At 44.4% G+C, this 23,951-nt stretch overlaps 2 protein-coding genes across 11 annotated transcripts; both read right to left on the minus strand.

The window, feature by feature from the left end:
- Positions 1 to 2,083: 2,083 nt before the first annotated feature.
- Positions 2,084 to 15,205, minus strand: LOC131125613 (solute carrier family 12 member 6-like). 10 transcript variants are annotated; one of them, XM_058067309.1, is made up of 28 exons: positions 15,056 to 15,205; positions 11,711 to 12,126; positions 10,528 to 10,622; positions 10,325 to 10,453; positions 9,030 to 9,191; positions 8,910 to 8,964; positions 8,697 to 8,827; positions 8,378 to 8,619; positions 8,187 to 8,302; positions 7,919 to 8,116; positions 7,683 to 7,847; positions 7,486 to 7,584; positions 7,333 to 7,390; positions 7,075 to 7,249; positions 6,890 to 7,008; positions 6,716 to 6,814; positions 6,520 to 6,639; positions 6,296 to 6,400; positions 6,047 to 6,215; positions 5,786 to 5,981; positions 5,543 to 5,712; positions 5,337 to 5,468; positions 5,148 to 5,255; positions 5,056 to 5,079; positions 4,777 to 4,839; positions 4,413 to 4,645; positions 4,215 to 4,348; positions 2,084 to 3,211 (listed from the first exon to the last, which is right to left on the minus strand). In XM_058067309.1, exons 2-28 carry the CDS (start codon positions 11,931 to 11,933, stop codon positions 3,120 to 3,122), a joined length of 3,612 nt encoding a protein of 1,203 aa, XP_057923292.1. In that variant the 5' UTR covers positions 11,934 to 12,126; positions 15,056 to 15,205; the 3' UTR covers positions 2,084 to 3,119. The 10 variants fall into 10 exon arrangements, with proteins under 10 accessions (XP_057923292.1, XP_057923293.1, XP_057923296.1 ...); XM_058067310.1 differs by having other exon boundaries at positions 11,711 to 12,129; positions 15,056 to 15,198; XM_058067312.1 differs by having other exon boundaries at positions 2,085 to 3,211; positions 9,030 to 9,176.
- A 559-nt stretch (positions 15,206 to 15,764) lies between these two features.
- Positions 15,765 to 23,273, minus strand: lpcat4 (lysophosphatidylcholine acyltransferase 4). Its single transcript, XM_058067319.1, has 13 exons — positions 22,920 to 23,273; positions 20,301 to 20,664; positions 20,105 to 20,217; positions 19,974 to 20,034; positions 19,717 to 19,775; positions 18,377 to 18,411; positions 18,254 to 18,308; positions 17,740 to 17,822; positions 17,546 to 17,671; positions 17,307 to 17,463; positions 16,687 to 16,779; positions 16,409 to 16,544; positions 15,765 to 16,302 (listed from the first exon to the last, which is right to left on the minus strand). The coding sequence occupies exons 1-13, from the start codon at positions 23,004 to 23,006 to the stop codon at positions 16,142 to 16,144; spliced, it is 1,530 nt and encodes a 509-aa protein (XP_057923302.1). The 5' UTR covers positions 23,007 to 23,273; the 3' UTR covers positions 15,765 to 16,141.
- Positions 23,274 to 23,951: the final 678 nt, after the last annotated feature.

Here is a 23,951-nt window from a genome sequence, read left to right on the forward strand (position 1 = left end):
GACGCTAGCAGATCCAAATGCGGCCTTTGGAGCCGTTCGTAAATGGTAGAACCCGTCTACTGTATTTATTTACACCTTGTACACCTGCAGTACTGGGGAGGATTCTTTAAAAAAATGAGATAAACATGAAATACGGGAAATTTACGGGAAACTACAGTGATGTTTTTTTTTGTATTTTTACCTTCCATTAAAAAAATCCTCTTTGGTACCACACAGCATCCACAGCTTCTATGCTGCTTAATATATAAATTAATAAAACAATATACATAATAATTTTACATAAACAATGTAATACATAACAACTGTCTACTACTTAAATCTATATATAAAGACAGTTGTAAAAATATTCACATTATGCCAAAAGTAATAAAAAAGTAGTTAATTTTATGGTTAAAAATGAGAGGTTACATGTATACATCTGCAGACAGATGACTTTTCTTTCCAGCAACACACAGTGGACACCTCCTCAACACCGGAGAAATACGTAATTTTATTGGGGGTGTCTAATATTGGCTTTTTTGTCGAAAACCAATATGCTGATATTGTCCATCTCTCAATTTCTGATACCGATATGTGTAACATGACACATCTCCTGTGATGGACTTAATACATATGTATTGTATAAAGCATGTTTTTAAATCGGTTTTCATGATCTGGAAAAAATGCAATATCGATATCAACTGATATCATATTTTTATGCTGATATTAGACAGATAATTATCCGTCATCTCTAATTTTTATTCTTAACGTTCTGTCTTAGTTATATCTTAAAAGCAATGTGTGATCGTCTATCCTGTGCTTTTGTCTAACTATAACAAAGTTTTAGGGCCACTTTGAGAAAAATAAATAAATCTGAGATTTTGAGGAAAAAAAAAGAAAATTTGTAAATTTACAAGAAAAAAAACTCATAACATTACTTTTGCCCAAGGCGAAAGGTTGCATAATTCTTTCCATTTCATAGCTGCCTTTTTGGATGAAGTATTAGAATTGAAAAAAAGCTGAAATTTTGAAAAAAAAATTGAAAGTTTAAAAAAAAAGTTAAAAATCCGTTTTTATACATAATTTTCATCAATTGTATTTGTTTACTTTTTATTTTGCTTTCAAATCCATTTTTGTTTTGCTTGGATAAAAAGCCACTAATTTCAATTCAAATCTCTCCATAGAAATGTGCATTTTCGAAAAGACTTTGAAATATCCCACTCACCACAAGTCCGTGAATATATTTAGACAGCGTTCTGGTTGCTGATTGGATGAGCCAAGGAAGAGGGGGCGGTGACACATGAAAAAGGGTGTTAAGCAAGGGTGTTAACAGTGTGCTGCGGTAAGCTATCCATACCCATAAATCCATCCATAATAAGACAATTCTCGTTCTGCAAAGACAGAATGGCAACAAAAATCAAAAGTCTGAAAAAAAAATGCCTGAATGAATGAATGTTAGCTGAATTCTGTCGTTGCAACAGGTAAAATTTGGAAAAGATTCAAACTTTTAAACTGTATAAACTGTGAAATATTCTGCAGCTCTAGACTATTTTTCATGACTAGATAAGGAGGCAAATGACCGACCCCTGTCCAAGGCACTTGTTATCATTATGTCACTGCAGACAACATTCGAAGACCACTTGTAGAGCTGAGGGAAAGGGGATGTGGGAGGAGTGGAAGTGGTACATGGAAGCACTTGCCCTTGTTCACTTTCATCACAAGCAGTCATTGTTAGACCACTAGTTGGAGGTGTTGCACTGTACTGCTTCTTCAACAACAGCATGTGGGAGTGGCATGTTTGTTTGCTACTACTAATCATGGCAGATATAGTTAAAGTACATTTTGGTTAGAGTCGGATCATCTGGAAAATAATTAATAACGCTAACTAAGGTTCCACTGCAATTACCTTGCTCATTTTCAAAAGACCTCCATTAGTAGTTCAACTTGAAGTTTGTGTTGTTGTTTTTATTGACAAATATCCCACACAGCGTCTTCAGCTCCACGGTGTTCCTGTTAATGATATACATGAGTTCAAATGACTATGAAGTATGCATCCTTTTAAGGATGTGGAAGTAAGCCGGAGTACCCAGACAACATACCCACAAAAGCAAAAGGTAGAACATGCAAATACCACAAAGATGAGATTCAAACAGGGATCTTGAGATGGTGAGACACCATGCTGCCGAAAAGTGTCATTCGTCAGAGAACACAAACGTTACTCAATTTTCTTCAAAATCACTTTATTCCCAAAATTGCCTCCTTTTATATTAATGTCATAAAAAAAGAATACAACTTGGAATCTGTATGTACAGGCAATAAACATAAAAAGAAAGATCCCTGCACTGTAACACTAAAAATCTGAACATAAGAGAAAGCACGGACACTGCAGTTCACGGTTCATGTTGCAACAAAGCTCTCATTCACACACAGAGACCGACAACGGTGAGACATCAGCAGGTCAACTTTGATGAACACGTGTATCATTTCCACGTATAAACACATGCACACTTCTCTCCGCGGTGGTCCTTTCCATCTGGATGGTCTGAAAAGGCCCCTAAAAAGCACCACAAACTGCTCCGCCTCCTGAGACACGATGCACACAAGGTTCAAGCTCGGGGTTGAGTTTGCTAATTGTAACAACAAAAGGTATTGCAGTCAGATGCAGGGGGAAGCTGCGCGTCACTTTCCGTGTTAGTCAGACTTTCTTTTACGCATCACGTCAGACCTACGAGGGATTTGTCTGGTAGTTAAAAATGAGAGATGAGAAACTTTTTAAAAAGTTAAAAAACGTGAAATTGTGACTAACAAATGAACTTACTATTATGGAAAAAGTGCAGAAAAAATGTGAGGAAAAACATATCTTACTTTGGTAAGAACACAAATAAAAACAAAATGAAACCCTGAGTCTTGTCAGAGAACCTCTGACATCCTACGGCGACCCTCTCAATGACACGTGGCCTTTCTTGACGCCAGCGGAATGGAAAGGCGTGTGACGACAGAGAAGCGTGAAGACAAGTGGGTGACCAGCGGACGCTTTGTTTTGAGTGTGACCATGCAGCCGATGACCAACCCGTACACAGCCCCCTCCACCTCTCACTTCCTGTTGATTGGCATCTTCTTTCTCAAGCAAACATCCCCCATCAGGAGTAGATGGTGATGACTTCACTTCCTCCACCTCGGACCAGCAGGACACGCTCCAGACCCTCAGTTAGAACTTCGAGGAACTCCATGTCTGCTCAGTGGGTCAAGGATACACATCTTCTGCACATGTGTTAGTAACACAGCTTCAACTCTCAGCAGTCCGCAACCTTGTGTCTGCAATTTATGCATGTCCGCAGCACAAACAGATGCTCCATTGAACTTGCATTGAAAGTGCAGCCTTTACACTGTACATTGAGTCTTTAAATGGTGTAAATGCTGTCAATAATATTCAGGATGGGCGGCACGGCGGTCAAGTGGTTAGCGCGCAGACCTCACAGCTAGGAGACCAGGGTTCAATTCCACCCTCGGGCATCTCTGTTTTCTCCGGTTTCCTCCCACATTCCAAAAACATGCTAGGTTAATTGGCGACTCCAAATTGTCCATAGGTATGAATGTGAGTGTGAATGGTTGTTTGTCTATTTGTGCCCTGTGATTGGCTGGTGACCAGACCAGGGTGTACCCCGCTTCTCGCCTGAAGACAGCTGGGATAGGCTCCAGCAACCCCCGCGACCCTCGTTGCGTTAGAAAATGAATGAATATTCAGGATGATTTAGCCATCGTGTCATCACATTATTTCTCATTTGTATGTCCTTTCGGTGCAGGAAGGTAGTGAAAGTAAACAGGAAATGAAGCATGCCACTACCTCATTGGTGGAAAAAAGCTCATCTCATCTCATCTCATCTCATCTCAGCAAAGCGTTTTGGTTTGTTGCAGAGAGAAAGGGGGGGAAGGAGGGTAAGCCAACAGCATCTCCAGTGCTGAACTGAGACTGAGATGCTCATCATGGCTTGTTTTTTGCTAAATTTGAATTATAAGAAAGGTTCATTACACTAGCCATTTTACAATAAATAAAAAAACCTAGTCAGATTGTTGGTTTAGTGTAATTTTAGTGTGAAAAAAACTGTACGGTCACACATGTGGGAGAAAAAAAGGAAACCAACCAAGACAACAAAAGCAGTTTTAAGGTGAAATATAAAAGTATGTAAAACCTACCCTGGATTGAAAAGCATTGAATTATGTAGGGTTAAGGATACAGTTTTCATCTCCGTCTGGGTTCCTCGGCGGTCCTGGCATGTTGAGCAGTACAACTCGGGCATCATGGGATTTGTTTACGATCACCTCGTTGAGCTTGACAGCCGTGTGCATCCTCCTCACATTGGAATGGTCCCTGCAAAAAGCGCATCTTATTGGTTCACGTAACATTTCAATTTTTTTTTAAAATGTGCACTCACGGCCGAATGCTGAGCATGTCCCTGAAGCCCTCGGGCGTGGAGCATCCCGAGTGTGTGGCCCGGTACTGTGAGGTCTTCTCTTTGGTCCAGGTCATCTGAACGCGGCGGTGGCGCTCCGAGGAGCCGTCGCCAGTCACCGCCCGGTCCCGCTCACCGGCATCTGTGTCATCTTCCTCATCCGAACCAATACTGGTCAGTCGCAACATGGAGTTCCGGTCTTTGACAAGTTGAGCCTGAGCCATCGGGCAGACACATAAACAGAGACAGTATTTGTCAGTTGTTGGACAGTCAGTCTATTTCTATTTGTCGCCCCGCTCTTGAACATGGTCTGCCTTTCCTACAGTGGTCTCATTTCTCTTTGTACCTGTCTGTTTCCTGTGCGGGCTTTGGTGGCTCCAGTTCCGCCATACCTAGGGGAAAGATACACCTACGCAAAAGACAGGCTAACCTCACTGCCCAGCACAACATTGCATATTCTAGCAGGAACTATTGAAAAGAGCGGTACGCGGTGGGGGTGGGGTTGACAAGAACAAGGTGGCTCGTGGTTGTGGCTCTCAAACCAAACCCAACTAACTACAGGCTTTTGTAAAACTGTTCTACAAACTGGACTCACTGATGGCTGACCACTTAAAAGCAAACTTACATCATCAAAACTCCACCGAACCCGCTGAGAAAAGTTAAACGTTAAGGTTTTAGAAGGTCCGAGACATTCGACGCAGATCGTCACAGCCTTACCTCTCGCTCGCGGTCCGATTTGGATAGTCGCATCTGACGGAGCATCTGGGATCTCTGTTCCATCATGAGGGTCCTCTCATAGGTGTACGCACTAATATCACTGTCATGCTGAAAGGGTGAAAATAGGCCATGATTCAGGGATGTTTCTTAGAAGGCAGGAGACGACAATGAGGAGTAGCATTGGCCTACCATCTCCACAACTTCCACTTCCGCTTCAATGCGTAGGTGATAGAGGAAAGTTGCTAGATCCTTCTTCATCTGGATGGAATTGTCTTCCATCTGAGCCACGGTAAAGATCCGCATCCCACACTTGCGCCACACCTGTCAGAAGCAAAGGGAGTGTCAGTCATGTGATCACAAAATGGTGTGCAAAAAAAAAAAAAAAAGTATCAGACCTTGTGCTGGCGCAGAAGAAAGGGCAGCAACATCAGCATCCCGCCATCGTGCACGATCCACCACACATCGATGTAGCCGTCTGTGCATGGCTCGCTGTTGCTGGGGAACAGGGAGATGTTTTTGGGCACCAGTAGTGCCAGGTGGGCGGCTGTGGTGACACGTACAGTGTCTGGAAGAAGGAGAGCGTGGGCACTATCAGCCTCATTTAATAGGAATAAAGGGCGGGGCAGGTTGGCACTCACGGATAAAAGTCTTCCACGACTGCGGGTCCTCGCTCTGCCTCCAGGCGTGAGGCCATCCCATCACCACGGTGTTGGGCTTCATCCCGCCCAGGCCGCTAGACTGGATCATGTGACTGATGCCTTCACGTGCCTTCTGTGCTACGATGCACTGGCAGAAGCCCTTCACACGCTCCTTGTCCATCAGGTGCTTCAGGGTCTGACATGCAATAATATTATATGTTATGTTAACGAAAAATATACATGTCATGTGATGGGACGCACCTGCTCTGCTGCCAGCGCCTCTCCGTAGCTCTGCAGGAAGTTGCCAGGAACCACGGTGCCCACGATAGTCAGGCCTTTCCCCGCCTTCAGCTGGCTGGCAAAGGTCAGCAGACGAGGAGACTTGACGTGTGCATCTTCGTCCAGCTTGAGTAAGACCAGCAGCTGAGGCCTGCGGGGCAAGAGCAAGCAGGGCTCTGCCTTAAACGAAGACCAGAATCATGAACCTAGCCTCATTCGAGACACACATACCTCCAGTTCTTTGTGTGCGGCGGTCCTTCTTCCAACCTAAGCAGGGCGTAACGAGCGGCACTGAGCGAGAGGCCACGGATCCCATCCCCCCACTCTTTCTCTGCTCTGATACACAAACATAGCATATAGACACCCATGACTGCTTAATCCATACAATAATAACTGATAGCAGGTTGCACACCACCCTGCAGGTAACACTAAATGGAATCTCCATGGCAACATACCCGTGATACTCAATGTACTTGTAGATCATGCCTGCGATCACCATAGCAATGATTGCGTAGTACCACGAGGAGATGAACATTAGCGCCAGGCAGATTGTCATCCCCAAAAACGACAAGCTCCTGGACACATTAAAAGGCACACACACCGTTGAGCGTGTGTTTGACCATGACGACATACAAGCAACACGGGTCACACCAGTGGTAGTAGGAGAAGCGTGGCCTCCAGTTGGGCGTCCTCAGGAGGGTCTGGAGAGCACAGGCCAGGTTGACAAACAGATAGCACATCAGGAAGAACCTAGACAGAGAGGAAGATGATTGACGGCTCTGACGTGGTGCAAGAGAGATGCTCAGGATCCATAGCAAGTCTCACATGGTCAGGATGGGAGCCACCAGATCCAGAGATGCAATGAGGATGCCCAGCTCAGCGATTAGAGCTGTCAGGAGCAGCGCCCACGTGGGCTCACCGTTAGCTTTGCCCTGACCAAATACCTGCAAGCACACACAAATACATCAGCATTGAAAGCACCTGGATTTTTACTTGATAACAGTTCTGACCCGAAGGAAGGGGATAATGTTGTCCTTGGCGATCGCCTGCAGAAGTCTCGGAGCACCCGTCAGGGACTGGAGGCCCGCGCCACATGTAGAGAAGAAGGAGCCCACAACAATGACCCAGGGGGTGGGCCAAGCGAGGGTGCCTACCACCAGATTCCCTTTGACCGAGTCGCCGAACCTTTGGGAAATAACAAAGATCCTCTCTTATCACTCTCTCTCTCACTCCTTAACAAACAGAAAAATGGAAGGGGAGGAACTGACTTGTCTCGAAGAACCACACCTTCAATGCAGGCGCCAAACAAAAGAACACTACTCAAGTCTGAAAAGAAGGAACTTAGGAAAATAACTGTAATTGCTGCAGAACTGCAAAGATTTTTCCCCTAGATTGGATCGAGCTTCTACTCTGAAGGATACAAACAACGGAGGTGGTGAGGATGGCAAGGATGGTCCCGATGGGTATGGAACGCTGGGCATCTTTGAGGTCCCCAGACCGGTTGGAACCAGCCATGATTCCTAAGGAAGACAGGGTTATATACAGTTAATCTATTTAAGCGCAGAGTCCTAAAAACAGTAAGTATAGGTTCATCATGATCAGTGAAGAGAGTGTTTACCGGTGACGGACGGGAAGAAGATTCCCACCAGCAGTGTGAAGGAGGTGGTGATGTCAGCAAAGACGTACGGCTGCTGGGTGGATGCCGATTGCGCCCCGCGTGAAGAGCTCAAGGAGCTTTTCTCTACTACATCTCCTTTGCTGAGATAAGAGCTCCACAAGTTGTCTACCAGGTGCAAGTCCAAAGAGGAACATCACAAATGGAGCGGCCATAAACAATGTGGAATCTAGTGTTACCTGCGATGATTCCGCTGGCCAGGCCGGGAATGCCTTTGATCCTGGAGAAGTTGTTGGTGCTAAAGTAATCGTCACAGGTGGCGTTGAGCTCTGTGCTCTGGCAGAAGCGGCTCCACAAGTATGTTGTCTTCTCCGTGACAGTGGATGTGGGGGTCAGGGTGGGTTCAAAAGTCAAGAGGATGGTGGTGTTGGGTTCTGCTGGGAACGGGAGCAGGGCTTTTTAAAACTTCTGAGCATGCCGGGATTGGTAGTTGTTACACTGACGCACCGATGGGAAGTGTAACGTTGACATCCTCCCTCTCGTCTGGCAGCAGGACAGTTTTGGCACACTGGTTATCGACAAGATCGTGACCGTTCATGGTTCTGTTTCCGAGCATACACACCCTGCAAAGACAAGGCATCACACTAAAAAGTGTCTAGGAGCAGCCATGTGCAAGTGGCATTGACGGGTGCACCTACGGGAAGTTGGGCGGCTTGAAAGCGGAAACGAGTGCCCCGACATAGATGGAGACGATTGAGACAATGACGCAGGCCAAGAAGACGGAGGCCAGCTTGTTGACGTACTTGACACCCACAAAGACCAGCAGGGACATGAGGAGGAGGCAGACGGAGCCATAGACACGCATGTTATTCAGCATGGCGGCACCCTCGCCCTCCAACCCCTTGGCAGCAAAGATGGCCGCATCAGGAGCAATGTACATCTGGATGAGGAAAGAAGAATCTCTGTGAAGACTGACGAATCAAACAACGGTCCGATATTGAAGGGTGAAGAACCCACCAGTAGGATCTCAATGGCGCCGAGGATGTACATGGCTCCAGCAAAGGTGGTGCCCAGGTAAAAACACAGGCCCACCGCACCCCCAAACTCTGGACCCAGAGAGCGGCTGATCATGAAGTAGGAGCCACCAGCTGGATGGTAAAGTAAGGAATTAGGAGTTTATTTGAATCATCAGGGGTGACCCTAAATAGGACCACAGGAGGGCTACAGTACCTGGAACCACTCCGTTAGTTGCGATGGCGCTCATCGATATGGCGGTCAGCAGTGTCTGGAGGAACACGAGTTGGGTCAGATATTTTGGTTGGTTTTGATTAGCCGTTTGCTAACACTCACGCAGCAACAGCAGATGAAGACAATGCAGAGGCCCTGCAGCACACCAGCAGTCCCCACCACCCAGGTCAGACGCAGGAACAAGATGACGCCGAAGATGTTCTGGAGGCACGGCAGGTACACGCCCATGAAGGTGCCCATCTGTGGCGACTGCGGGGGGGCAGACTGAAATTTCACTTTAGGTATCTACCATGACCACACACCAAATTTAAGGCAAAGCGACATTTCCAGCTTGCAATGGTTCAATACTTCAATCAGAATATAGTGGAAACTCCTTCCCAACAAAACAACAGTCTTATCTTCTGCTGTCGGCCAATCCGTACATGTGGAAACAATCTTATCCACTGATCTTATCTACCAATCTTATCAACCGCTGCAAAGGTCTGCAAGTCAGCGACTGTCCCTTTTGCTTTGCCTGGCTGACAGTTAGCAATCAAGCTAAGGCTAAAGCTTGCCAGTGCAAAGAGCTGGGTAGCAGCCCACTGTTAGCACTTACATGCAGAGAAAAGGGCAAAGCTACTAAGGGAAAATGATGGAGTTCATAGCGCCATAATTATGAGACTAAAAGGAAGCCATCCAATTTAGTTGTTTGTCATTTTTCTATTCTGTTTGTATTATTTCATGGGTATTGTTCAATGTTCATTCATTTTCTCCCGCTTTTCCTCACGAGGGTTGCGGGGGTGCTGGAGCCTATCCCAGCTGTCTTCGGGCGTGAGGCGGGGTACACCCTGGACTGGTTGCCAGCCAATCACAGGGCACATATAAACAAACAACCATTCACACTCACATTCATACCTATGGACAATGTGGAGTCGCCAATTAACCTTAGCATGTTTTTGGAATGTGGGAGGAAACCGGAGTACCCGGAGAAAACCCACGCATGCACGGGGAGAACATGCAAACTCCACACAGAGATGGCCGAGGGTGGAATTGAACCCTGGTCTACTAGCAGTCCATCACCTTAACCTCTCGGTCACCTCATCTCTTTGTTCAATGTTTTTCCTATGAAATAAGATTGGAACATTGAAGGCTACAAGTTATATTCAAAAATGGTATTGGCCAAAATTTGAATCGGCAGGTTAGGCTTTTCTGAGATCAGTGATCAGACAGAAAATAATAATCAGTGCAGCCATACTTTTGTATTTGAATGCTACTTATTCAGGAAGTGTCTCTGTCAGCCAATCAGTGTATAGCTTTGCCCTTGGGTCAGTTACTTTTGGTGGAGAGGTACAAGGCTAATTTCTTAAAAAATGTTTATGTATGGACTTCAGATTGTTTTAAACAACCGGAATTGTCACCTTGCTGGCTTTCTTCTTCTCGCCAATGCTCTCAGCCTCCTCGTGTTCCTTGGCCCCCTGCGTCAGGTTGGTGTAGTTGGCCAGCCTACTGAGCAGAGAAGAGACTTTTGGCCGGGTGTCCATCTCCTCCTGTGTTTGTGTGAGAGATGCAGAATGATAAGACAACGATGACAATGACTTCAGACGTCACACTTTGCACAAACCTCAAACAAGGCCAGGTTCCGGTCATAGAAGTCGTCATCATCCACACCATGGCTGTTGTTGATATACACACTGGCGATTTTGGAATTTCCATCCCCTGCCAAGGCAAACCACAGCAGATGTGAACATATTGCAAGCAAGCAAGAGCTACGACTTGGTCAGCAGGTAGTCCCGCATCAGCAACACCTGAGTCAGCAACATCACTTCCCTCGCCGCTGCACGGAAAACTCACATGAGGTTCACCTTCCCATACAACCTCTTTCACTTCTCCAAAACCTACTATTATCTCGAGACTGTGTAAAAGTCAACACAACACTAGTTAATATTCGGCCACTGCAATATGGTGGGAAAATATTAACCATCAACACGCATGCTATGACTGAGGTGGACCAGTAGATCCTCCTGGACAGCTCATTCACACCATATTGATTTGACCTTGGCCTTCTACTTCACACAAAAAAAAACATTAAATCATATAAAAGTTTGATTTTGGAGAGCCTGACAGCAGAGGTCACTACACCTGTGTAGGATGCATCTGGCATCACTCCTGGGACAAAGGAGCAAAAGCGCTACTCCCAGGGCTTCCTTCCCGACTGAGGGACGGATGCGGAGACGCTGCACAGCCCGCTCAAAAGGGATTAAGCATCTCCATTCCTATTTATGGAAGCTTATTATCAAACTGTGTGGGGCATTCTTACTCCATGCTATGCCTAAGTGGATCACTGCCAAATCCACAGTTGTGTCCTTTGTGTAGACAAGCACGGAACCGAAAGTGTTGGCCGATTCATGTCTTAAAAGCAAACTGTGGCCGACTTTGCTGACTCAGGGAACAAAAAAAAAAAGGAGAGCATGTTAGACAAACATGTTTGAAAGCAGAACTTTGTCCCTTTGTCTAGCCAGGACTTTACAGTTACAGTGGTGTGAAAACATTACCCAAATTATGTAACCCAAGTCATTTAGCATTTGTCTAATGATTAGAACTTTGAGGATATTTGTATTTTGTGTATGCTACAATGTATTCCATAACATTCTGAATACAACCTAGAGGGGCTGCCGTCATTCAGTTTGACAGCTAATTAATCCTGATGGAGCTGTTAAAATCCAGATTAAAATTCTGGATTAGCAGACGAGTCTGACATGCACAGGAGGATTTATTTTATTCCCTCTATGTGAAGATGTGCTCACCTTGCTCCATGTTGACATGGTCAGGCGTTTCCGTCCCACCTCCTCCCGCTGCCGTCGTGACTCCTCCCGAGGCATCGCTGGGAGGTTCGCTCCGGCTGACACTTTCCCGGGAGCCAAAGCGCACGTGGGTGCCAGAGCGGGAGCTTATTTCAGGCGAGGTGTCCGGCAGTCCAGGGAGGTCCTCCGCCTTGGTGGGGGTCACAGTGAACCGAACAGATGCCATGGCATCTGGGCCCTTGGAAAAGTACGAGGATTCAGGAAGAAGAGGGCGAGTGTGGGGGCGGCGGTGTGGGGGTCGCAGGCACGGCTGAGGCAAATTGAGCTAGGTTACAGCTCTCAGGTGACGGTCAGGTAATTAGTTCTTTTACAGCGGTGGTTCTCCATGGAGGCAACTGTTTCTGTTTGTTGTCTCTTTTCTGCTGGGGCAGGGGCATGGAGAGGAGCAGTAACCGGAGTTGGAGCAAATTAATGGAGGAGAAAAGGGGCAAGGAAGGATTGGGACAGGAAAATCGGCCGTCATAGGTGTGGGACCAGGGATGGGAACAGTGATCAGGGAACAGTGATGACGGCAAATGGTGGAACAGGAGGAGGTGCATAGTAAGGAATGGTGGGTCATCAGGAGGACAGGTCAATACCAGAGGGGAAAAAAACAAAATGAAGCAAAAATTAGCTTTAAACCAAACCAATTTTTTGTCAGCAATCAAGGCGTCTTATATTAGCACAAACTACAACAAAACAACAACAGTGATGTGTTTAAAGGCAATTGGGAAGTACATTCCCAATATGTGTCAACATGAAAGTCCTAAAAGCCTCAACCATCTCATTCAATGACTGACCAAGGAATCCACTCAAACAGACGACGATGTGAAACAATAACCCTGTGTGTGTGTGTGGGGGGGGGGGGGGGGTCAACCTTGTGGTCCAGTGGATGAGAGGCGGCTCAGGCCGACTTGGCAAATTATACACGAAGAATAATTCAAACCAGTTGGACCAGTCAGCGCCGGCTTAGGGAAACAAGAGCAGAGGCTTGTTTTGCAAGGCGGTAATCACTCAAGAGAAGATGACAGGTGGAGCAGTTTCACTCTGCTGCAATACTCATCACGTCATGTCACATTTTTTTTGTGTTCCTTTCGAGGAAAAAACAGCTGTGGATTGCGTGTTGGGGGCTGAGGGCCTTTTCCTGTTGAGGAACACCAACACCGGAGACTCTACTAGCCTCACCTTCTGCATATTTACACTGAGGAATCAACCCCCCATGACATGTTCCGGTTAATAGACAGCTTTTGCTCCCTTCCCAATGTCTTTAGGCAATGACAACACAACAATTATTAACGAGAGAAAAAAAAAATCCAAACCTACATGGCCCTGTGTGAAAAAGTGATCACCTCCTAAACCTGGGCATCGAATCTAAGAATCAAAATAAAATTATTTGAACAATCGCAAAGTTAGTCCTGGCTCCCATCAAAGCAGCAAAAGAGGCACAGACATGACACTACCTCCGCCATATTTTACTCTTGGTATGATGTTCTGTTTCTGTTTTAAAATGCGGTGTTACTTTTACAACAGATGTAATGGGACACACCTTCCTTAAAGTTCAACTCATGTCTCGCAGATTACAGAGTATTTTCCCAAAGGTCTTCAAGATGATCATCAAGATGTTTTCTGGCAAAATTGAGATGAGTCTTAATGTTCTTATTCTTCAGCAGTGGTTTTGGTCCTACAACTCTGCCATGCAGACTGTCTTTCTAATAGTGGAGTCATGAACACTGACCTTAACTGAGGCAAGTGAGGCCTGCAGTTCTTTGGATATTGTTGTGGGGTCTTTTCGGACATCTTGGATTAGTTGTTGCTGCGTTTTGGGGGTAATTTTGGTTTGCTGGACAATCCTGGGAAAGTTCACCACTGTTCCATGTTTTTGCCATTTGTGGAAATGGCTCTCACTGTGGTTTGCTGGAGTCCAAAAGCTTGAGAAGTGGCTTTATAACTTCTTCCAGATCGATAGATCTCAATTACTTTATTTCTTCACTTTTTCACACAGGGCAATGTAGATTTGATTTTTTTACCCTTCCTCAATAATAAAATAATAAATAATAAATAATAAATAATAAATAAAGGTTTCATTTAAAAAATGAATTTTGTGTTCAGCTGTGTTGTCATTGACTATATAACATGCCAAAAAAAATCAAGAAGGGGGCAAACACTTTCCCAAAATAATCTGCTGAACTCTTAAGGCTGAGATGACATTTAACAGAGGGGTGTGGAGGGGGGGGGGGGGGGGTATGAACAAATGAGTCCTGTCCTGTCAGCAGCAAAAAAGGAGTGACTCAAGAAGAAGCACATCAATAACCTGGAGTGGCCTACCCTGTCTCTGAACCTAAATCCTAAATAAACAGTGGAGGGAGCTAGAACTATGACATGCCAAGCGACAGCCTCAAAACCTTCAGGATTTGCAAAATAATCCAAAGAGTGGAGTGGCCAAAAATGCCTCCTGGTGACCGACTACAAGAAACATATTACTTTACCAATGCCTTCTTTGCTTGGGAATGTTTTGCTTTTTTTCTGTTACTCACTGTTAAAATTAATCTACCATAAAATTATGAAATGGGATCAAATAATTATTTCCACCACTGTATATTTTGATTGATTACATCTTTTACCATTAGACATGCTTTCTGTTGAATAAATACAACATAATGCTTCAACATTTTACTGTTGATTAATGACCAATAAAATGTGACACGGGGGCCCTATACTGATAAATAAAATGTTAAAGGATTTAATAGAATATTAGTATACTGTTAATTGGAAATATATCTAATTTAAATATATTAACAGCAAACACTGCTGTAATCGGTCACAACGATATAACAAACTATTAATATGATGGAATACTGAAGTGTAAGCCACCAGTATAAGCCAATTAATATCGTTAAACAATAATAACAATAAATGGGACATAATATATATATAGAATTTAGAATGGGAAATGTTGCGTCTTTGTGGCGACAAATGCGGACATTTCAAACCTACCATTACCAGACAACGCACGCATTTGGTTCACAAGACATCAATGTGATAATTATCATGTTTTCCCCGAAGTTAGTGGGGTTTTTTTTTAGTCCAAAGAGAAGAGGGAGAGGATTAATCATTACGGCATCAGTGGGTGAGTGTCCGGCCGCAGAGACGCCGGGTGCCTCGGCTAGCACCGTGTTAGCTTTAGCTAGCCATGCCGCGAGGACCTGTCAACTGTCAACCCTTTCTCCCGGTTGACAGACACCATCGCCGGTATCACACACTACCAAGGGACTCCTTCCGTAAAACACAACGTCTAAGTCAAACTCATACCTGGAACTTGTTTTCTGAACAGGCTGCATCCAGTGTGTAGTTATATTCTGGTACATCTGTAGAATAATTGCGTTCTCCTCGGCACCTTTATTGTCCAGCACAGAGGCGAAACCGTGTGGCGTGTCCCGTCTCCATTGCCGTAGTTACTGCAGTTTCACGCATGCGCAGTGTCACCACGCTCAATACAGAAAGAGCCACAGAACACTACTGTCAATAATGTTATTTTTATTATATAATTATTACATTTGATTAAACTTTAAACAATAAACACTCCTGATGAAATAGAGGGAAAATTATTTAAATTATAAATAAATTATTTTTCACTGTTGGATTGTAACCTGATTGTAAGTCAAACATCAAAACGCAAAGAGAAGAAACAGGAGCAAGAGACAGAATTTTTTTTTTTTTATTGAGAAATGCAGTTAAACTCATCACCTCAGCAAATGTTTACCTTCCATGTCATTTTCTGTTTACAGTGTCATGACCTCCTGATGGCAAAGGCAAAAAGACTTTCTCTCTTGGCAAGATTGTGGAATTGCACGAGAAAAAAAGAAAAAAAAAGTCAAGTCAGACTTTTCATCTGCACTCTGACGAACTTGCTTTATTCATAAACTTACATTCTTCGATGTAAAAGCTACCTTCATTAGCAGAATTATAAGACTTTGAAATCTTTCAACAGTTGACTGATTCAATAATTTTTAAAAAGCAGTAAAGTAGTAAAAATATTTTATTTTGCATTTCAAGCCCTTTTATTTCAAAACAACATTTCAAATAAAAACTCTTGAATTTATAGCTTATGATAAAACACAGAATAGGTCATTCTTAAAAGTGTCAACAAGGAGTAAACAGTTCACATTTAATTCCATGTGTCAATATAAATTTAGCTATTTACATAAAAAAAACACTTTTTTCACAGCTTACCCCTTTTTAAAATCACTCATACACAAGGAATATAAATACATTTACAAAGACTTTACATAAATCGAAAAAAAAAAAAGGCACACCGTTCAAGTATTGGTTTTGTTGGGACTAGTATTTTGGTCCACATGTCACAGAAGTGGAATTGTGTCCAAAAAAAAAATCCCTTCATTCCCTTTTGAGAGATTTGTTACCATCGATCATGTCACCATTGTTGTTCACAACCTTCCTGTGGGCCAGCAGCCGTCTTGTCGCCTCGTCGGGCTGCAGGTGCTTGCTCGCTACTTCTCGATAAGTCGGGTGACTAGTGAACGTTTGCAGAAGGTCATCTGAGGGAATACGGGGACAGGAGAGAATTCAAGAAATACCTCATAAATCTCCTGTACCGTCTTGGTGGAACAAAGTGTTCATGGAGAAGTGATGAGAGATGCTAACCTTGAGTCAACAGGCCGTATTTGGAGGCCACAGAGTAGAGCTCAGCAGTGTGATGTTGACGTAAGCCCAACAGTGCCCCCATCAGGCCGGACAGTTCCTCAGCACTCAGACTTCCTCTTTTTTCTGTGTCATACAACTGCAAGATATGAAAAAGCTATTAATCACAGTGAATTTAAATAATATATGTACTGCATCGAGTTAAAATAAAAGCACACGGACATTAGCCAGGAAAAAAAAAATCAGTGATCAATATTGTGGCGAGTACTTGAAGTACTTACACTGAAGGCTGTGTGGAGGAGAGACTTGATGCTAAACAGACCAGAGAGGGCGGCCACATTCAAATAGATTTGCCTCAGGTCCATCATTTTTTCCTAAAAATAACAAAAAACGATTTATAAACCAATAAAAATGTCTGACTTGAAAGGTAGTTATTATGCTAAAATGATTTTTTTAATGATATAACAGTAATATGTGAAATCTCCCCTCACTTGTTTGCTCATAAAAATGAAGAAAATCTCCGTTCCTAATTGAAATAATACTGCCACTAGCGAGATGAGCCCACCTGGTGTACATACCTATAAAGCAGGCTTCACTACACGTCTTAAAATTAATCTGCAAGTCATCTTAAAGGCATGGTAGCTGCAAGTTTGATCATTTTGTTCGGCAAATAGGTTAACCTAGCATGATATCACTCTTAGAATGCGACTTAAATATTAGCACTGGAACTCACACGCCTATGCTAGTGTTGCTAAGGTTTGCGTCCTCCTGTCCAACTCCTTAATGTTACATTGTTGTATGTGACATATGGCATTTATTACATTTGGAAAACACACTTGGGACTTTTAATACATCACAACATATCATGTATGCACAACAAAATGACATGACAATCCAATACCTTGGAGTAGAGGCTGCAGATGTTCACTGCTGTCCGCTGATCCACTAATCCGAGAAGAGAGGAGAGCTCTTCGGCGCTCACCATTGATCCCTGGGCGTCATTCTGACATCTGGTCATCATTCTTCCCAGTGCCACTTCCACTTGGTGTGATGCCAAGCTAACAACACACACATAAAAAAAAATAAATAAAGTTGCATATACTGATAGATGTAAGTGATGCAACAGATATGTTCTCCAACCCGGCCTTGTGCAGCAGAGTCAGTGTTTCACGTCCAGGTGACACCAGCGGGAGCGAGAGACAGCCTACTTTGCAGACGGGCACGCCGCCCTCCATCACGTAGTCTGTAGCCGGTATGCCGAGGGCCCTGAAGCACAGCAAGACACCACCTGACCCTCCGGGTTCACCATACACTAAAGAAAGTAGCACCCTTACCTCGCCATGAGCTTCTGCACGTTGTCAGCATACAAATTGGGGTTGTTCCTCTCCTCCTGCGAGGGTGTGTAGACAGGCAAGAACTGCAACGAGACATAACGTTGCAGTACATGTAAGAGTCATTCATTCATTCATTTTCTACCGCTTTTCCTCATGAGGGTCGTGGGGGTGCTGGAGCCTATCCCAGCTGTCTTCGGGCGTGAGGCGGGGTACGCCCTGGACTGGTCGCCAGCCAATCACAGGGCACATATAGACAAACAACCATTCACACTCACATTCATACCTATGGACAATTTGGAGTCACCAATTAACCTAGCATGTTTTTGGAATGTGGGAGGAAACCGGAGTACCCGGAGAAAACCCACGCATGCACGGGGAGAACATGCAAACCCCACACAGAGATGGCCGAGGGTGGAATTGAACCCTGGTCTCCTAGCTGCGAGGTCTGCACGCTAACCACTTGATCGCCGTGCCGCCCACATGTAAGAGTATCACACAAATCCAAAATCCTCACCTCCACGGTCATATTGGTGTAAAGCTGGGAGCTGGTATGCCACAGTGCCTCAAACCTACAGGAAGGAGCGTCAACGTAAGTGCGTACTTGGATGGATTGGAGTGGAACAGGAAGTGGACTCACCATGTTGTCCCTGTGTATGACCAGCGAACAGTGTCCTAAAGGATGCACATTTACAGTGTGTCACATTATTATACATTTTATTTGTACAGCGCTTTTCAAAATACTCAAAGACACTTTACAGAAGAATTGAGTTGAATAAAGCAAGTAAACAGAATAGAAGACACACCAAAATACAACATTGATTGGTTAATACACAGTTAAAAGATGAGTAAAAGCGGGGCGGGGGGGCACAGCAGTCAGATATAAAAAGTTAGACATTAAAAACAGATTTAAAAAGGTGGGTTTTTAGTTGTTTTTTTGAAGGTGGGAAGGTCAGGGCAAGCACGCAGTTCCAGAGGGTGGGGGCAGTGATGGAGAAGGCTCTTACAGGGGAGTGCCAGGAGGTTTGAGTCTGAGGAGCGAAGGGGACGCGGGGGATTGTGTGGATGTAGCAGGTCTGTGAGATATGAGGGGGGGGGGTCAGATCGTGGAGGGCTTTGTAGGTGATGAGAAGAATTTTGAATTGAATGCGTTGGGGGAACGGGAAGCCAGTGGAGGTTTTGGAGGACAGGGGTAATGTGTTCACGGGAGCGGGTGGAGGTGAGGAGGCGGGCAGCGGAGTTCTGAATATATTATAGTTTGTTGAGGGTTTTGGATGGTGTACCGTAGAGAATACTGTTGTGATGGACGGGGTCGGGCTATGTTCTTAAGATGGAAGAATGCAGTCCGGGTTAACTGTTTGATGTGGGGTTCAAATGAAAGGGTGGGGTCTAGGAGGATACCAAGGTTGCAGATGAGCGGGGATGGAGCGAGGGTGGCACTGTCAAATTGAAGATAGAAGTTATGGGTGGGCGTTGTGGTGTTTTTGGGACCGATGATGATGATAATATCTGTTTTGTCACTATTATTTGAGAAAATTTTGTTCCATCCGAGTTTTGATATCAGCTAAGCAGTTGGTGAGGGTGGAGTACATGTTGGAGGTGTTGGATATTTTAAAAAGCAGTAAAGTAGTAAAAATATTTTATTTTGCATTTCAAGCCCTTTTATTTCAAAACAACATTTCAAATAAAAACTCTGGAATTTATAGCTTATGATAAAACACAGAATAGGTCATTAGGTCATTCTTAAAAGTGTGGACAAGGAATAAACAGTTCATATTTAATTCCATGTGTCAATATAAATGTAGCTATTTACATGATATTACGTGATAGAAATGTATAATTGAATATAATTGGCGTAGCTGTGAGTACAGTACACCTTTCACATAATTAGAATGAGTACTAGAAATGTAATACTGCTATACATGCTACATATATACACCGAGTACTCTATAGAAATGTCACATTTTGAGCTCCACTCACCAATTTGTTGGGGTAACGCAACAGAACCGGCTGGACCGGAACTCCGGTGAGAAAGGCTCCTACACGGAAAAGCGAACAAGGAAAGAAGTTGCAAATGACTTACTTTGTCACGCCCTTTTTTTTTTTTCCTTGCTCATGCCACTCATTCCATACGAGCGCTTTGTTTGCGCTTTGAGCGCTGCGTCAGGACTGGATAGTCCAGACCGACTAGAGCGGGGTCTGGTTCCGATGGTAATGCTCGGCAAATGTCAACTCACCGGGTTTAAACTTGATGAGAGCGCTACCGTTGGTTGTGGTGCCTTCAGGGAACATCAGCATCTGGACAAGGAGTCAAACAGAATTGCAGAAGCGGAAGCGACGATGTTAGTTCTTCTGTGCAATGACTCACCTGAGGCCAGTACCCATTAGAGGTGAGCCTCTCTGCGATCTGGGCCACAGCTTTTCTTCGGGATTCTGGATCGCTTCGGCTCACCAGGACTGACTGGTTGAACTCCAGGAGGGCTACGGTCAGAAGTCTTCATGAACCCACCGATGCTCATAATATGTCAAAATGAACAAGAAGTTCAAAGATGGTCCAAGCTTACCTCCAATGACTGGCAGGCTGGTGTTCTCAGAGCGGGAAACTACAGTCGGCAGCTGAGTGGGACACAGAACCAGCATGTCCAGAAAGCCACTGTGGGGTGCCACCACCAGAACAGGTGCCTCCTTCAGATCTGCTCGCCGACCTTTCACCTCGACCCAAACAAAGCCCAGGGAGAAGAAGACAGCCCGGCTCAGGAACCAGATGATTGGGTGGAAGAGCCATCTGCGCCAGCCTGTGACGGGACGAGAGCGCTCTTCCGCAGACAGGCCAGCCAAGCGGAGGCGGGCCAGAGGCCACATGAGGAGGAAAAAGATGGTCATCAGGACTAGCCGGATTGGGAAGAGGATGCTTCCGAGGATGATACCCTTTGGATGGAAGATAGACGCCACAATTTAGATTTGCAGCAAATTCCTAAAAACAGCGATTAATTTCTAAAAACAGATGAGGATCTTTGACTAGTATTTCTAACAACAGTGGGAGAACATGCAAACTCCACACAGAGATGGCCGAGGGTGGAATTGAACCCTGGTGTCCTAGCTGTGAGGTCTGCGCGCTAACCACTCGACCGCCGTGCCGCCCCTAACCAAATCAAATTTCCCCAGAAGAAATCATGTAAATTCAATTAACCGGTTCAGATGAATAAAAGAGATAAAAGATGGGATTGTTGCCAAAAACTCTACCTTATGGTTTTGCCATGAGGTATTTCTTGAATTCAGTAGTGTTTCTCATTTTAAGTATCTGCTTTTCTTTTGAACACAGCTGCAAAATAGACCAAAATAGACCCAAAGAAAGGGGGCGGGGGGGGGGGGGGGTGAGAAACACTAGTGACATAAATAACTCATGGCAAAACACAACGGTGGTGTTGATCTCAATAAAAGGTGAAAATAACAGTAAATGTGATCCATTTCATTCATCATTAAATTGCATTTAGAATTGTTTTATGCATCCATCCATCCTTCCTTATCGGAGGTTGGGTTGCAGGGCAACGGCTCAAGATGAGCTCTCTCTCTCTCTGGCTGCTTTGTCCAGCTCCTCTGAGCGGATCCAAAAGGTATTCTCAGGCCACCTGAGAGACAGTTCCTTCAAGGTGAGGCCTCCTATCAGTCAAACGTGCCCTGAACACCTCCAGGAATAAGTGGGGGAAAGAACTTATACTGACAGATAAATTGAGATCTTTATCTTTCAGTTCAGCTCGCTCTTCACGACAACGGACCGATGCAGAATCCACATGACCCATGATTAAGTCCCAAATGCAACTTTTCAACTTGAATCCTAAAAAAACAGAATTTTGAGAATATTTGACATGAAACTATTGACAATTTGGAGTCGCCAATTAACCTAGCATGTTTTTGGAATGTGGGAGGAAACCGGAGTACCCGGAGAAAACCCACGCATGCACAGGGAGAACATGCAAACTCCACACAGAGATGGCCGAGGGTGGAATTGAACCCTGGTCTCCTAGCTGTGAGGTCTGTGCGCTAACCACTTGACCGCCGTGCCGCCCAAGACTAATGATTCATTCATTCATTTTCTACCGCTTTTTCCTCACAAGGGTCGCGGGGGGTGCTGGAGCCTATCCCAGCTGTCTTTGGGCGAGAGGCGGGGTACACTCTGGACTGGTCGCCAGCCAATCACAGGACACATATAGACAAACAACCATTCACACTCACATTCATACCTATGGACAATTTGGAGTCGCTAATTAACCTAGCATGTTTTTGGAATGTGGGAGGAAACCGGAGTACCCGAAGAAAACCCACGCATGCACGGGGAGAACATGCAAACTCCACACAGAGATGGCCAAGGGTGGAATTGAACCCTGGTCTCCTAGCTGTGAGGTCTGCGCGCTAACCGCCGTGCCGCCCAAGACTAAAGATGATCCAATTAAAATTAAAATTAGCTTTGAGCGTCATTGTAATTGGCTTTCTTTAAATTCAACTTCAGGGCGGCACGGCCGTTGAGTGGTTAGCGCGCAGACCTCACAGCTGGGAGACCAGGGTTCAATTCCACCCTCGGCCATCTCTGTGTGGAGTTTGCATGTTCTACCCTGTGCATGCGTGGGTTTTCTCCGGGTCCTCCGGTTTCCTCCCACATTCCAAAAACATGCTAGGTTAATTGGCGACTCCAAATTGTCCATAGGTATGAATGTGAGTGTGAATGGTTGTTTGTCTATATGTGCCCTGTGATTGGCTGGCGACCAGTCCAGGGTGTACCCCGCCTCTCGCCCGAAGACAGCTGGGATAGGCTCCAGCATCCCCTGCGACTCTCGTGAGGATAAGCGGTAGAAAATGAATGAATGAATTCAACTTCAAGTCACCTGCTGTTATTTGTACAATTATATCCCACATGTAGCAACTGTACCAGTACAGTACGTCTCTAATACCTTAAGATCTCTGGTAGGCACCATTAGTTGAACAAAGTCTGACCATCAATGATTTATAGTTCATGTCAAATGGACTATTTACAATGCTTGCCCTGCCCTGAGTTTGGTATGCTATTTATACTATGTCTTGTTGTCATGCCTGCCACACAGCAACACAAACACGTTCAAGTGATTCGTTTCAGGTGTAGCCTATACAAAAAAAAAAAACATGGAGGACGAATTCAAAGTGAACTTTACCCTGATCCTTTGGGTGCTGCTCATCTTCACTTCATGATAAAAAGGATGTGACTCGCAGGCTGAAGAGTGACGTTCCAGCTTCTCCATAGAGACCACACACACACAAAAAACACCTTTTACACTTTAACAAAATTAAAATAACCTGTGAGAGTATATTACAAAGTGCAAACAAACAAAAAAAACCCGAGTGATAAAGGTGTGGAGAGAGATCACAGCGAGGTGAAGAATTGTCGAGAAAGTAAGCAGCACATGTTGAAGGCCTCCTACACAACAAGATGACTTAATAAGCGTTGTGTGACGTCACGTCCCACGCCTACCACGCCCCTTTTTTCTTGCTCGTTGGACCGGTCTGCTGGGCCGGTCGACTCTTTCATATTTATGGTGCGGAACCGAAACCATTGCAATTACATTGTGTGATGTACAGTTAATTAATTATGTCGGTTTTATTTTTAATTTGTGTTGATTTGCTACAAAATGAATTATTTCATTGTCAAACAGAGAGGGGGGCAAATGCGCATGCTCTATCCAGTGGTATGCAGGAGCACCACAGATGTAATGAATTATATTAAAAACATATATATATATATATACATATATATATATATATACACATATATATATATATATATATATATATATATATATATATATATATATATATATATATATATATATATAATCACACATTAAATAAATGCTCTCAGTTATATTCTGTCACTTTTATGCGCCCCATGATGAGAAACTGATATTTTTCTCCTCTGTTTGGACTGAACTCGAAACTGAAACCAGCGAAATCAAAATGAAACAAAATGGGGAGCAGTGAAGCAAGCATACACACTATTCAAAATTCTAATTGTTTGACAAATTCATGCATGTTGGCAGTTCTGCACTCCCCCCCCCCCCCGTGGAACCCGCCCCACTATTTGAGTAGTTTTAACTTGTGCTCAAGTTTTGCATACATAAGCTCAAGCAAAAGAGCTGAGTCATAGAATGACTGTTACAGTGGCGTGAAAAAGTGTTTGCCCCCTTCCT

This window comes from Doryrhamphus excisus, chromosome 3 (genome assembly GCF_030265055.1).
Source record: "Doryrhamphus excisus isolate RoL2022-K1 chromosome 3, RoL_Dexc_1.0, whole genome shotgun sequence".
In the NCBI taxonomy this organism is placed as follows: Eukaryota; Metazoa; Chordata; class Actinopteri; order Syngnathiformes; family Syngnathidae; genus Doryrhamphus; species Doryrhamphus excisus.